This window comes from Glandiceps talaboti, chromosome 14 (genome assembly GCF_964340395.1).
Source record: "Glandiceps talaboti chromosome 14, keGlaTala1.1, whole genome shotgun sequence".
Classification (NCBI taxonomy): domain Eukaryota; kingdom Metazoa; phylum Hemichordata; class Enteropneusta; family Spengelidae; genus Glandiceps; species Glandiceps talaboti.
In genome coordinates this window covers 4,656,976-4,672,254 of record NC_135562.1, presented here as the reverse complement: position 1 = coordinate 4,672,254, position 15,279 = coordinate 4,656,976, and the positions used below count along the sequence as shown (strand labels likewise).

At 31.8% G+C, this 15,279-nt stretch overlaps 1 protein-coding gene across 1 annotated transcript in view; it reads left to right on the top strand.

The window, feature by feature from the left end:
• The window catches only part of LOC144445927 (otoferlin-like), a 133,634-nt gene extending 122,188 nt beyond the window's left edge, over nucleotides 1-11,446 (top strand). Inside the window, exons 48-49 of the mRNA XM_078135569.1 lie at nucleotides 9,004-9,202; nucleotides 11,314-11,446. Of these exons, the coding sequence (XP_077991695.1) occupies nucleotides 9,004-9,184 (181 nt within the window). The 3' untranslated portion in view covers nucleotides 9,185-9,202; nucleotides 11,314-11,446. The remainder of the gene's footprint in view (nucleotides 1-9,003; nucleotides 9,203-11,313) is intronic.
• The last annotated feature ends 3,833 nt before the right edge of the window (nucleotides 11,447-15,279 follow it).

Here is a 15,279-nt window from a genome sequence, read left to right as displayed (position 1 = left end):
TTACTATAAACTGCAGTAATATCAGTCACTGAACAGTATAAATCTCATCATTGATACTTTTACCATAAAAATAAAGATAGTCTGCAAGCCATTACAAAGGACACAACTACTGTCAGATCATTGTCTATTTTGATCACTACATTTCTTTACTTCTTCACATTCTACAAAGGGATTTAATTAAACAGAATTAATAGGCAATGACAAGATAAGAGAAATTACAACATGCATGATGCTTGATAATAATCCTGTTTGTTCAGTTGTACTCACTTTGTGGTGGTTCACAGAATTTCTTTACTTTCCAACTACTAACAACCAACTGTTCTCTGCAGGCCAGCTGGGTTGATTCAGGCTGACCATTATGCACCTTGTACTAATTGACTAACCAGTGCACTGTTTGAAAACACCATGTTCAATTCTAAGGTTTTTAATGATATGAATGTGCACTAGAAATATATACAAGTAATACAACACACTATTGATTGCAAGTATTTCACTCTGATTTGATCTTATTGCATGTGTCTGTCATGTGATCATCATTATGTCAATGCACCTTATCATGTGGCTGTCATGTGGTGATCACCACTACTCTGTGTGCTGTGCATTTGCTGTATTTTGAATGATTGAGGTATTGCATGTTTGTTACTTATTATTTTTATTTACCTCTTTTTTTTCCTCACCTCACAGTCGGCCTGATACTTCATTTATATGGTTCTTAAGCCCTCTGAAGTCTATCCGCTACATTCTCTGGCGTAACTACAGATGGGTCATCCTTAAAGCTATCATCATGTCCTTGCTGATTGCTATACTCGCACTTTTCTTCTACTCTATGCCTGGATATACAGTCAAGAAAATGTTTGGGGCCTAGTAACCCTATAATTGTAATCTTGGCATCCTGTCTGGTTGCCATCTGGATTTTAACAAATGCACCCACTGAAGTTATGACTAACATTGCAAATACACATGAACCAGTCTTTGAAAAGTTGTTATTTGGGGTTGGAAGAAAACTACCTTCAACTCTTCTGCTTTTCAAATTTTTGCTGCAATTTTTTGGCAGCCATCTGGGTTTTTTTTCAGATGATACACTTATTCTAACTTCTTTTTTCAAGAGATGCAATGCTCTAATTTCTTTCTGTTTTAAATATTTTTAAGACTTTACATTATTGATACTGTGAGTAATAATCAGAAGTAATAACAAGGTGATAGAAATGGAATTATTGCCAAGTTATGGATTAATAAGGTAACCCAAGAACAGTTTGTAAAGGTCCTTCATGTGATGAATGGACCAAGTAAAAGGTCCATTAAGAAAAAGTAAATGTATACATTGTCAGATTAGAAATCTTTGCCAAATGGCCTGCTAAAATGGTTGACAAAGAAAAATAAATTGGTACAAAATTGTTTCATTCAAAATTCTTTATTTGGCATATGGTCTGAATGAATAGTGACTAAGAAAATAATATGTACATTGTTTAAATAGAGATCTTTTGTTTGCCAAATGGATGAATGAAAAATATTTGTTTGATTGATAATAAATCTGACCATTCATATCATATTTTGATTTGAAGATATGTTGAAATATCCAAAATGTTTCCATTTATCTAACTTGCCATTATCCTCCTAAGTTTTAGTATACATCTAAGTTATGTTCAAAATTTTGTTTATTTTAGTTTTAAATGCATTTTTGAAGTACGGATTTTAAAAAAAAATGCTATTCGCCAAAGTTGAGGTTTTCTGTTTTCAATTTTTATACTTCATTTATATGTAGAATAAGTAATAAACCAGAACAGCTATAGGAATGTTATGGATAAAGTTGAATTTTGGATTTTGAAAAGAAAAATATGTACATTCAAATATTGTATATTGTATATACTGATTTGGAATTCAAATGATCTTTACCATGATTTACTAATGACTTGCTGTAAAAGAATATCAATATCGCGATAGAAATTTATGCACTTACTAATATTAATTTAAAGTATTTGTTGTGTTAATGTTAAATTTGATAATTTTTTTGTAAATGACTGTTAGTAGTATTATATTATGCAAAATAATAATAATAGCATCTATCTATAGCAACTAAATGTGGTTTAGAAGTCTTTCATGTGATGGCCTTCTGAATTCTGTAGTATGTAAAAGTAAACATCTTTATTTCAAGTATCTGTACAGAGAAGTTGAGATAATATTACAAATTTGTTATCATTCCTTACATGCCTGTTGGTACTTCTCTGCACATAACATCACTGCTTTTCTATATTTACACCTGCACTAGCTGTAATCTGGGTATTTTGCTTTTGACCGCAAAACAAACAATATATTCACCGAAAATTGTTAAAATACCAATTATTAGACATTGTACATGTCAATTACGGGTTGATTTTATCAATATGTAGTATAGTAATGAGTTGAAATTGTGATTCACTGAGGCACTGACATCGTCGCAAACCATGGCCTCTTTGACGACACCATCCAAAATGTGCCGTTTCTTTATATCGAAGTTCGCGGAAGAAATAGCAGCTCTGGTTTGCCAGAATGGGCACTGATTTTTGGTTGTGGACCCAAAAATCTATTTAACTTGTTATATTGCACCATACTATGTGTACTGCTACACAATTATGTTTACCCACAGGGGATTCAATACATTGTAGGATGTACAATATTATGATTAAGTTAATATTGTCTAATAAAATAGTTTCAAAAATTGTTCCAGATGCAGCTAGTGCAGCTTTAAGCTTGTCTAAGATAATACTCTCACTGCTTTTCTCACTTCAAGCTTGTCTAAGATGGTAATAGTAGAATTTAGATTCAAATATGCTGAAAGTTTGTGATTTTTACAAAGAGCTCAGCTAAGATCACGAAAATTAATAAATGAATATACGTGAAGAAAGATTGATCATGTAAAATGGTACATATTGCGTTACTTTCTAGCATATACAGATGAAAGTGTATGTAAATCATAGTTTCTTTGAAAGGGCTATCTTCTATTGCCATTATCATAAATACTTTGAATTAAGTTACCTACTTATGACATATATGTATCATGAAGTAGTCTATCCATTATGTAAATAGTCAGAAGTCACAATATTTTATAATACTAGGAAAGTAAAATATACCATAACTTTAATGAGTTGAGTGTGTACATTTTTCCCATTAATGAGTTTCCTACATGCATGTGCCATGCTTCTTGTGAAATGTCTAGGTTTTAGATTTTACTGGTATATATTATAGCTAGTAGTAGGGAAATTAGGCAAAGGTGGATTTATTATAACTGAATTAAGCAATGCATTCCAAGGGTCACTCATTGAATTTTCTTATTTTTTAGACAGTGGACAATGATATTCCCCTTTCTTTTTGATCTACCGTACCATGAATTTTCACTGACAGTTTTTTAAACATAATTTTTTCTCCAAAGCAGCGACTTATGCTGCTGAATGCAACTACTTAAAGAGCTTCTAATGAGGAGGGTAATAACTACAATTATAGATTATGTTACAAGAATGAATTACATTATTATATTTCACAGCTGCTGCAATGCTTTTCCCATTTACAGGACTTTTGCTACTTATATATTTAAAGGGAATGTATGTACCTCAGAACTTTTTGTGTTATTTTGTTCAAGAAGCTCAAACCAAAATTAAGAAAAAATCAAACCATACATATTTTTGAAAATAGTTCAAAATGATACAAAGCCATTTTTAAAATCAAATATGGCCATCGAATACTGTTTTAACTATGTTTGAAAAGAAAAGATTGTTGGTTGCCTTGGAAACAACACAATGAACCCCAAATTTCTATTATTAATTCAAAAGGACCAGGAACAAGTGTTTAAATGTCAAATATGAAAAGGATTTAAAGAACTTTGATTCTCAGGGAAATTGGTTGCCAAGGCACATTCTACCTTAATTAAACTAACATAAGAGAATTTGTCATAGTACAAGAGGTTCTTTTTTTGAATAGGAAGACTACAGCTTACATAATCTATACAGTAATCTTGTAAAAGTGTAAGAAAATTCAGTCGAGTGACTCTTTAGATCTGCATTGTTTTGTGCCTCAGATAAAAAAAAAAGACATTTGAGATCCAGTGATTTGATAAAGTGGCCATATGAAGGAGGATTGGTATTTATTTTGGATTTTTAATTTATAAAACAATTTTTTCATGGCTCCCGCCTTGAAAAATCAATGTGACACAACATATGCCAAGTCCTTGTTTGTAGTTCAATGAATTGCAAAAGCATAATAACTATGTGAAGTGTTTGTTATTGTACATAGAATAACAAATATTTTTACTCATTTTTTGGCTTTTTGCAATGTATTCAGTGACAAACACAGATTTAAACAATGTTATTTCACATTGAATTTTCAAGTAGGATATAAATACCCCAATCCTCATCCATATGACCACTTTAAAGTAAAAGGTAAAAACTGTGATTCCAATATCTTATTATGTAGAGACTACGAGAGAGAGAGAGAGAGAGAGAGAGAGAGAGAGAGAGAGAGAGAGAGAGAGAGAGAGAGAGACGTGTGTGTGTGTGTGTGTGTGTGTGTTCGATGCTAAATAAGTATTACCCCTGTGCTTTTATATAGTCATCCATATATAGAGATATATAAATTATAAAATACATCATAGAATTAAACTCTACATTGTGGTGGATGTGATGACATTAATAAGATACATGTCTCTTATCATTAATAAGTGGAAACTTTCACAGAGCCACTGATTCCATAACTGGAGTGTGAACAAATATTTCCATTTAGTGGTACCTGTTAGAGAATGAATGCTAGGATTTTGACCTATTTGAATGACATTTAAGCCATCATATATATTATTGATGTCTACTTGATATATAATGTTTGTATGGTGCCCAGTGTACTAAACACAACCTTTGGAATTTCTTGGAATATTTCATTGTCCATCATTACTTGCGACTATAGCTACTAATAAGACATTTCATTATGGCTACATGTCATTCCTTCTGGTTGAAAGAAAAAATATTTTGAGGAAGTGACTCATAAAACATCTACATGGCATGGCATACAGTTTTTTTTTGGTGAATTAGCTCCTGTGGGATAGAACATATGTGAACTACTCATTGTAATTAAACACACGCTGCTGTCAGGGTGGGAGAGAAACACATTACACATCTGAGGAGAGTAAACGTGTAAATAACTGAGGAATAGAATGTGCAATGTAAACTGCTAGGGGAAGTAAAACATATGACTTCTAATGGGAGTAATACACTTGTAAGCATTGGTTGGTGAAATGATCCAAGAAATATCTGATGGATTCAAAAGGTTGACTGCCATGAAGAATATATGTCTCCCTTATAACAATATTCATAATTCGAAGTAGTCAGTAGTACATTTGTTACTGCAAAGCAATAAAATGTATATATGTATCATAGTCAAGAGATTTCTTTGTAGACATGAGTGTTAATAACCCTATCTGTGTGAAATGAAATGATGTAATCAGTGACATGAGGAGGGGTGTAATGGTTGGTGACACTTTCATACTATAGCAAGATCATACTAGGCTTTTAATACTTACTGAAGGGAAAGTTATAGATATGGACAGGGTATATCAAATGTTGACTTTTAAGTACAGTGATTGTAACTTTAAACAACAAAGCAGAATGTGTGATACAACTATCAAAAAAGCATATTACTTAATATATTGATATCATATGTATGATTTTTCCAGTGATTTCTTCAACATAACAAGCAAATTGCTGGGATGAAAAGTATCTAAGCTTTTAAACAACATTCCGAAAATGTTGTATTATTCATGAAATAGTACATGTATGTTTCTATGACTGATTTCCATTAGTTTCATTCTTAACACTTAGTTTTCATTATTTTCATTACTTAATATTGTTAAGCGGAAAGCATGGCCTAAAAGTGAGAGGAGAGGCAGATTTAGCTTTTAAGCACAATCTATTATACACTTATTACCTGTCTGTGAGGGGCACTAGTTGTCATCTATTACTCCTAGTGCTGTCATGTAGCTACTATTTCCTGATACTGAAAGCTGATGGAAACAGTTGCTTCACAATAGCATGAGGGGACGTGAAATGATGTCTACAAGCACCTAAACAAGGCCAGGCAATGTGTTTTATAACGCATCACATTCTCAGACACATATTCTTACCATAGTCAAAGCAAATCTCACATAACCTCAGTGCCAGATGAATATTGCCCTAGGGAAAATAGAATATGACTAGAACCTCTATATGCAAAATGAGGTCACTATGGGTCAATAGTCCATACCTTGTGATACAGTCTAAGCCAATCACTGAAGGCTATAAAAAATGATTTGTTATAATCAAGAAATAGTACATGTCTGCATGTGTTGCAGACATTCGTATTACCGAAACCTGCAAAGCAGACTGTTTGATGAACAAGGGTATTTTTGTTGCAATCAATATATAGCAATCCAAAAAAGTTCTTATTCTAAGTAAAATTTATGATTGCTACTGTTACATGAGTGATGAGTCAGACAAAGAGATAGGGGAGATCACAAAAATATGATGTACAAATGCAGAAAATGTAGACTATTACTAGATGACCTGCAAACTGAAGTATACAGAGCAAAAGAATTTATCTTCAAGAGTAATTAGTGTAACAGTTATAAACTTTTGGTATACCCTGTACAAAGCTATTTGACTTGTAAGTGTTTTTGTAAATGTCTGTATTCCAAAAGATCTTGATATTGTGCAGTATGTAATAAATATAGGATGTCGAATAGGGAAACCTTGCTTTGTCTTTGTCTTTTTAATTCAACTTGATATGAGTTTTGTGGTCTCCTGAATCATGCAGCTTCAAAATAAAGGTAAATATATAATTATTAAAATGTCACTAACTAAATTTTTTCTCAGTTTCATCTAGTTAAAGTCATCTCCTCATCCATCCATAGTTTATTCAGTGTTTTTTTTCCAAAGCTCTGCACAGCCTTTACATAAGGTGCATGTGAATTGTAAGGTCAAGGGTCATGGATAAGGTGAATATTATGGGATGGTTCACTGTCGTGGATGTACATGTAGATGATGTTAATGGGTCAATGTCCTTAATTTGATCATCCTATAGTAGAGTTAGCAAACAGTGGTACCTTGCAGTTATCAAGATTTTGAACCAAATTAAGTTAGTTTATTGTTACTTTATCAATATTTTGTTTTGGGTTTTGTTTAAAAAAAATAATATTTGCACAGTATAGTCATGAAGTAATAGAATGGGATTTGCAACCACTGATCTAAGCTATTAATAATTGAAATTGTAGAATACATCTCAGAAATGAACACTTTTTAAATGTTTGCTATAACTGTTAATTATAACAGTCCAACCTTATTTTCAATTAAGGTCAGTTTAAAGAATCTGGGGGTCACTATATAAAATTTTGGAGCAATGGTCAAAATGATTTCAAAATTTAGTCATTTTAAAAGCCAATATGGCCACCAAATACTGAGTCTGTGGGAAAAATAACAGATTATCAAATTTCTTGAAAACAAGAATTTGAACCCCAAAATTTCTTTATATTTCAAAAGGATGAGGAACAATTAGCTTTGATGTAGCAAAGTTTGGAGATATTTAATAACTTTGATTTCAGTAAAGTTCGTCCCTGAGGCACGTTCCAGCTAAATTGTGAAACTGGAAGGAATACATGTATGTGATGGCTATAAGCACCTTTACTTTGCCACTGAGGAGAATATCTTGACATTTACTGGGATTTTGATATTCATATTCTTATACATATTTCATTTTGAGAATTGAAATAATGAATATCGCATTAGTGTACAGTACTTTATACATACTCAACAGCATATTTATTATTGAGTTAGTTTTAACTTTGTATAAAAAGTCAGTTAGACATTAATGCATGTATTGATGGTGTTGGTGGCACACATTCAGACCACAATTTGCCTTGTTATGCCATGCACAATAAGTCATGTGGCAAGGTGGTATTAAGCTGGGGAGTAAGAAGTAAATGTATTGTAATGCCATCAAAATTTGAAGTGTCATGCCGCACACAATATTTAAAATTGCACGGGACAAGGTCAAAACTGCCATTGGGATTAAGAATTGAATGTGGCATAGTGTTCCAGCAATGTTATGATTTGGTGAGAGAATGGATTGTGTATCTTTGTAGAAATACATAATGTACTTGTTACATGTCAACTTGTGCTTTCCTGATTTATCTAGTGTGCTTGCAGCATCCAGATATATATGTAAAATAGAGTAAATCTCTAAAAAAAAAAAAAAATTGTAATGTTTTGACACATTCAGATATGCATGAAAGAATCTATTTCATAAACTATAATGAAAATTCAATTGAAAATCTTGGAAATATTCCATATGTTGAATTTGAATTACAGAATTAGCTTGCAAGTTTAAAAGATAAATCAGAGAACGTTTGCATTCATGCCATCAATCATGTTTTCAGAATAATTATGTTTTCAGCTGATGATATAATATTGGGAGATAGCAATTCATGTTATTTTTAGAAAAGTTGCATCTTCCAAAGTTTGACTGCATCATCAACTTTGAAGTGTAAAACATAATCCTAACATAATCTGTTTCACCTAATGCAGAATATGAGGATAATTTATATCCATGTATGCAAATTATGTTAAATTATGTCGTTGAAATGCAATGGTTAACAAACAAGAAGTTCAACATAGAAAATAGTTTTCAACCTTCAACCTATCCTATGTAATTCATTTCATCTACCAAATTGATGAATATTTTTTAATCAAATCGTGTTGCTGTATTTAGATTTAATTTTCAATTGTCCTATTAAGTATACAGAACGAACATTCACAGAAATATGAAATCAAAATCATTGGATTTTGCTGCGTTTTGTATAGTTGGTTATCTTTTGACAGCCAGAGCAAGAATGATATAACTCCCTTTCTTTAAAGACATGAGGTACATTCCTCTTGTTCTGGATCATCATTTCTCACCAGTATCATTGATGATTTGTGGTATTAACTGTTACTTGAATACTTTATCTTTCTACAGTCGCCCAGACACTTCATTTGTATGGTTCCTGAGTCCCCTGAAGGCCTTTAAGTACATGATTTGTGTTCGATTCAGAAACCTTATCATCAAATTAGTAATATCAGCCCTACTCATAGCCATAATAGGGCTGTTCATCTATTCCATGCCTGGATATACAGTTAAGAAGATTATGGGTGCTTAAATGAAAGTCGTGGTCCAGGTATACTATTTCATTTGCCAATATGCAAACATTGTAAGAGCTTGGTGATGGCAATATAGCGGGTATATGGTGTAACTTTTATTTGTGTTAATTTCTGTCTAATTCTTAAGGATTATTTTAATGAAATATGATGATGACATTGCTTTTTTTATTGGTTGTAAGGTTGACTGCCTTCTTAATTGTTTGCTAATGTGATTCAGTTTTATTGTAATAGAGATGGCCAATTATAAATGAAATTATTTCCAAAAGTACAGACATTTGAAAAGTTTGTTTATTTGCAGCTTTATATCTTTAAAAAACTGACTTGTCCAATTTGCAACAGTCAGTAAATATACTATGCGTTTATGATTTTCAATCGCTATAAAACCTTTGAACTAAGGTGTATTTAAAAAGTAGGAAAAAGAGTGACAGCATTCAGAATATTTACCAATGTCCTTTTGAAAGATTATAGAAAATGATGATACATTATAATGAAAATATTACGGTGCAAACTTTTAGCTTTATTTATTTATTTTCACTTTATTCCAATGAATGTTTATTTACTTAAAAAATTGGTATCATCTCTATTACTATCAAAATGTATCAGAATTCTCTACGAAATGGTTTGGGTTTATCAACAGCATTTGCAATTGATGTACTAAAACCATTTTAATGAAAATATAAAAGGAGCTGATAATGATAAGAGACATGCTATTAGCCATAATTCTTTTTTAAATTCTTTTCACAGAATCCATGCCTGTATCCCATCCCTGCATTAGTATATAATACCGATATGTACACCCGTCATAGATCTTTACATGTGCCATTTCCTAACATCCAATGATTACCACAAGATTATCACATGCTTTCCTCATGGTTATCACATGATTACCACATGGATATCAAGTGATTATCACATGGTTATCAACTAAAACACTGTCATGAAAGTTCCTGGAAATTTTATTAAAATCATGGCGTATTTTAGAGCAAATGAAAATTCAGTTCGATGACCAAATTAAATCTTATTTTATTGGCCAGCATACTATAAAACAAACATGTAAAGATCTTGAAAAGTCTATTTCCCCTTTATTTTTATTTCCCCTAGCTTGTATGTAAGATTCTTTTTCATTCTTAATTTTAACCATCAATTCTTTCCAATGGCTTAATTGTTACAGCTTATATTTTCAACATTATTTAACAATAATATTACCATTTAATCTTTATTAAATGCTTGTAATGTGCTAGATGCTGTGTAATAAGGTGCTTTCTGACCTGTTATCCACAGTTTTCCATTCATTGTATTTATGTAGTCATGATTTCCTCATAATTCACATCCATTTAAAGGTTTTTTTCACAGCATTATCCAGCTATTAACAGCCTGTAATGATTCCTTTGCTTTGCTGTATTACAGATATATTAAAATATTTCAATCTCTTGACACAAAGAGGTGATGGTGTTTAAACTGTCACAAGCACTTGTCATTATGTGGAACCCTTACAATATTCTGTTTTATGTGTGTCGATAAAATGGTAACTTTCCAATATCATGGATAGTCCTAATTGCTGCTCATATTCTTGATTGCTGAGAATTATCATCTCAACTGAGAAATAATGAAATGTCAAAGAACAGTATCTGAAATGAAAATTAGGAATTGCTCAGTCATTGTCGAACATTTCATACCTTATGATTACCACATGGTTATCACATGATTACCACATGTTTTCTGCTGGTTACCACATGGCTGTGACATGTTTATAAACATGATAATCTCAAGATTATCACATGTTTATCACACTGTTACCAAGTGTTATCACATGATGCACATTCAATACTCGTATGAATGAAAGTTCTTGGAAATTCTATTAAATTCTAGTCTTTCATCATAACCAAAATAGAATAAAAAATGGTAAGGTCATAAAACTTGTATATCAACACTTTTGATATGTGTAACTTATAACTCAATGATACAGGAATTAAGCCAAGCAATTGAAGCTAATTCATATAGATTATTTTGCATTGCCATCTGACAAGTGCTTGTGGCAGCTATACTGCATGTATACTTGTGTCAATTTTATTTGTCCAATACTCTACTTGATATTTTATACTAATTCTTCGTAATATTCTTTCCACAGTCGTCCGGATACATCCTTCATTTCCTTCTTGAATCCGATGAAAGCCCTGAAGTACTTAGTATGTGTTCGGTTCCGATGTCTGATTATCAAGGCAACTATTATGGCTCTCCTGACAGCTATCCTAGTTCTATTCATGTATTCCATGCCTGGATACACAGTCAAGAAAATGTTTGGAGTGTAAACATGATGGAAGATAACCGAGAGGAATCATCTTATAGACGACAATCACATTAAAGTGCAGTAGTCGTCTAATTTAAACGTCTGTGCCTTGGGGTCCCATGATACAAAAAACCTGGCCAGTAAGTAGGGACACTGAAAAAAACAACAACTTTATTTCTGAGAGCATCTTGAAATTTGCATAATGATTTTAACCCAAGATGAACTTTGACCTCATGCAAATAAGCTAAATTTTATGGGGTGATTGGAACATAGGATGAGTATGATATTTTTACGTAGTGATTGCAATGCAATGCATCCTACAAATAAGAAATGCTTCATTCAGACATGTTAATTGGACGGCCACTGAACTTTAATACAAAATGAATATAAAGATATCATTGAAATGTGTCGGAATCTCTTGGAACAATCCTATAAAGAGGAAAATGTCATGTACTTAAAGAATCGATAGACAAACTTCAGGCTAGGGATGAGTTCTTTTAGGCCCGCATCGCTGGCTTAGTTAGAAACATTTGCCTATATCTGAAAATACCAATTATAATGATCAAGCCAAATTATATTCAAACCCAAAAAAAGTTTGTTTCATTGGTTTGCCTTGCTTTATTTGTAAAAAAGTTAGTTTCAGTTATCCAGACTCATCACCGGTGATGACTAACTTCATGGCCGAGCAAAAGTCTGGGATATTGCTGACAATATAAAGTTATATGTATAAGGAGGAACTTGGCCACTGTCAGGATCTGTGAGAGCCACTGATTGGATGAAAATGGTTCCTAATTTACATATTTTCATCAACTCTGTATATATTTCATATAAATGTTTTGAAAATTATCTTTGTTTAGGAGATAACCCAAATACTCTAGGCAAGAGTTAACAAGGTATCATTTTACTACAAATCTAGAGTTCATGTTGTGGGCCAGCCTCTCCACACAACCATCCTTTTCCAATCAGTGATGTTGTAATGCCCCAGATTTTCTGCTGGGGTGGTTGAAGTCAGAAAATCTGTATAACTGAGACTATTGAAAAGGTGATCAGTTGACCCAAAAGAACTTGTACCTAAATTTGAGATTAGAAGATGTAAAATTTGTTTATGATTGGTTTCAATTGTGTAAATGAGAAAAAAAATTGATGGCAGTATCCTTATCGTTCCTGTTGACATGAAAAATAAAGAAATTCATGTTTTCTCAGATAATTCATTTTTGTACCACTAAAGACTTATCTTTTAAAGACTTGTATTTATAAATAAATATTTTGCCGTGATACTAGGGTTTCATGGACTCAGAATATACTTAATGATAGGATTATGATGAATACTAGGTCTCCTACTTATGTGGATAACTTCATTTAGGAATAATATGATGTGTATATTTACTTATAAAGAAGCACAAGCTGAATTTATCATATAAGTGCAATTTGCTTGATCAGTTAATCTTGTATATTTTTAACATCAAATTGAATGCATGCCTTTGATGACATCACTGCTGCACTAGCTGCATCAGGAATTTTTTTTCTTTAATATGACTTACTCATAATACTATACACCCTGAACAGTGTGAAATCACCTGTGACTAAAAGTATGTGTGTAGCTATACATGTACACACGATATCATACTTTAAATCCAATCAAATTGACTTTTAAGTCCGCACTCTAAAATCATCATCCCAACACAATCACAGTTTCAACTAACTGTTAGTGTACATGTACTACTTAGTACTTATAGATGTAAATCAAACTCTAATTAACATGTAGAATTATTGATATTTTAACAAGTTTCAGTGAATATGTTGGTTGTCAGTTTGATAAAAAAAACAGTGCAGCTGTAACTGAATCATCTTTCGGCTTTGGAGAATATGTTGTTTGTGGTTCCAAGAATCAATAGGACACTACAATATAGTTACTTTGGAATGGTAAATTGGAAATGAATGTGATGTTTCGATCCGTCTACTATGGACCTTGATCACGCCTGTGGCTTTGTTTAATGGAAAACAGGTTTCCTTGCCATTTCAGTATAGGTATATTAAATTACATTATCAAATCATTTAATACATTATAACATTATACCAGATGGAATACTACAACATTTTTGTATGCAGCAAAAATTATCCTCTCAAAACATGTATAAACTCAGCTTGTGCCCCTTTAAAATGAGATTAATAATAATAACATTTTGATTTCTATAACAAAGGAAGGTATCTCTATATATAAAATATGGTACAAATTCAATATTTGTGCTCGGTATGGTATGAACTCCTATGTTAAAAAAGAATGATGTATAAAGTTTACATACTGGTTATTTCAAAGAATGTAAAAATATGATGTGTACTTACTAACAGTAATGATTTGGTCTACTTAGAGACATGTTTCCATTAGACATTTACATCTAGACATTCAATTTCAGGTTTTTATCATGATGAGGAAAGATTTCATTCCAAATTAGGCAAAATTAAAAAATAATTGTGGGTTTCTGATAACCCGACAGACCCTAAACATTTTTTCAACATTTAAAACAAAAAGATTAGAAATTCTTTGTCTTCTTGACCTTCATGTACATCTGTTTTCTTTCCCCAGTGATGTATGTACATACTTCATCAAACTATCACAGAAGGGGTATTCTGACCAATATTTTGTTTGCTTTAGGGTCAAAGCAATATTATTTAAAAAATGAAAACAATTGAGAAGGTAACGATAAAATAAAATAAAACCAACCAACCAAACCCTAATTTCCTTGGGCCATATCGGAAACACACAATTTTTTTTTCTCGCCTTTATGATCTTTCCAAAGTATAATGTGATAAAATGGATGTTTAATCTTAAACAGATCATTTATGCAAATTTATTAATGCTACAGTAGTGGACCTTTGATCTTACTTGTAATTTTATTGAGAATGGTGACTTCTACTTAAAAGGCAGAGTGGAATTAAGCTGTATATACATGCCATTGATGTTGTTATCCAACATTTACTTTCAATCATGTTATAAAATTGCAAACAAAAAAAAGTATGAATTTCAGTGTAGGCTAGTGTACTTATTTTTTAGGATTTCTATTTGTATTATGTTCTCTTAAGGCCCACTTTGCATAAGGAGTAGAGTTTAGTGAAAAAAAAATTAGCTGGCAGAGTTATAGAAGAAGTTGATCATAAACAGAATAATATTCCTGTGTTATTCTTATGAGACTAATGTGATAACCTGGGATTTCAATGAAACATCGTCTTTGACTTTCTTTTGGAATATGTGTGTGTAATACATATACCGTATGTTTATATAATATTTTATGGACTTAAATTACAGTGTGAAATAATTTTTTCCATTCAATACGAATTTCAAGTAATTTAGTCACCTTTTTGCCTAATTGCCTGATGAAGAATTGAGTTTAACAAAAACAAAATGTTCATTTTAACACTGCCACTTACCACTTTTCCAAATTGATTATAATGGATCAAAGACTGTGAAAGGTTAAGAAGGATAGAAGAAAAGTATTAAAAACAGCGCAAAGAAGGAGAATTGTACTTGCCGTGGTAGTTATGCCAATTTATATATGAGAGTAGCATTATTATTTTGTGTGCTCTGCATCAGCAATTTGCCAATTGTTTTGAAGTCATTGCCAAAATTTCACAGATTGTGCATTTATTTTTATGTAGGGCGTTTTCCAAATGTACTTAATACTAGTGTACTTTTAATTTGCAAGCTATTACATTTTAAGTTCATTATTTAAGTTTATTTCATTATTTGCACTCATATCGGTTGATTGGTTCTGAAAACATACATTATGAACACTATCCTATGCATATGAT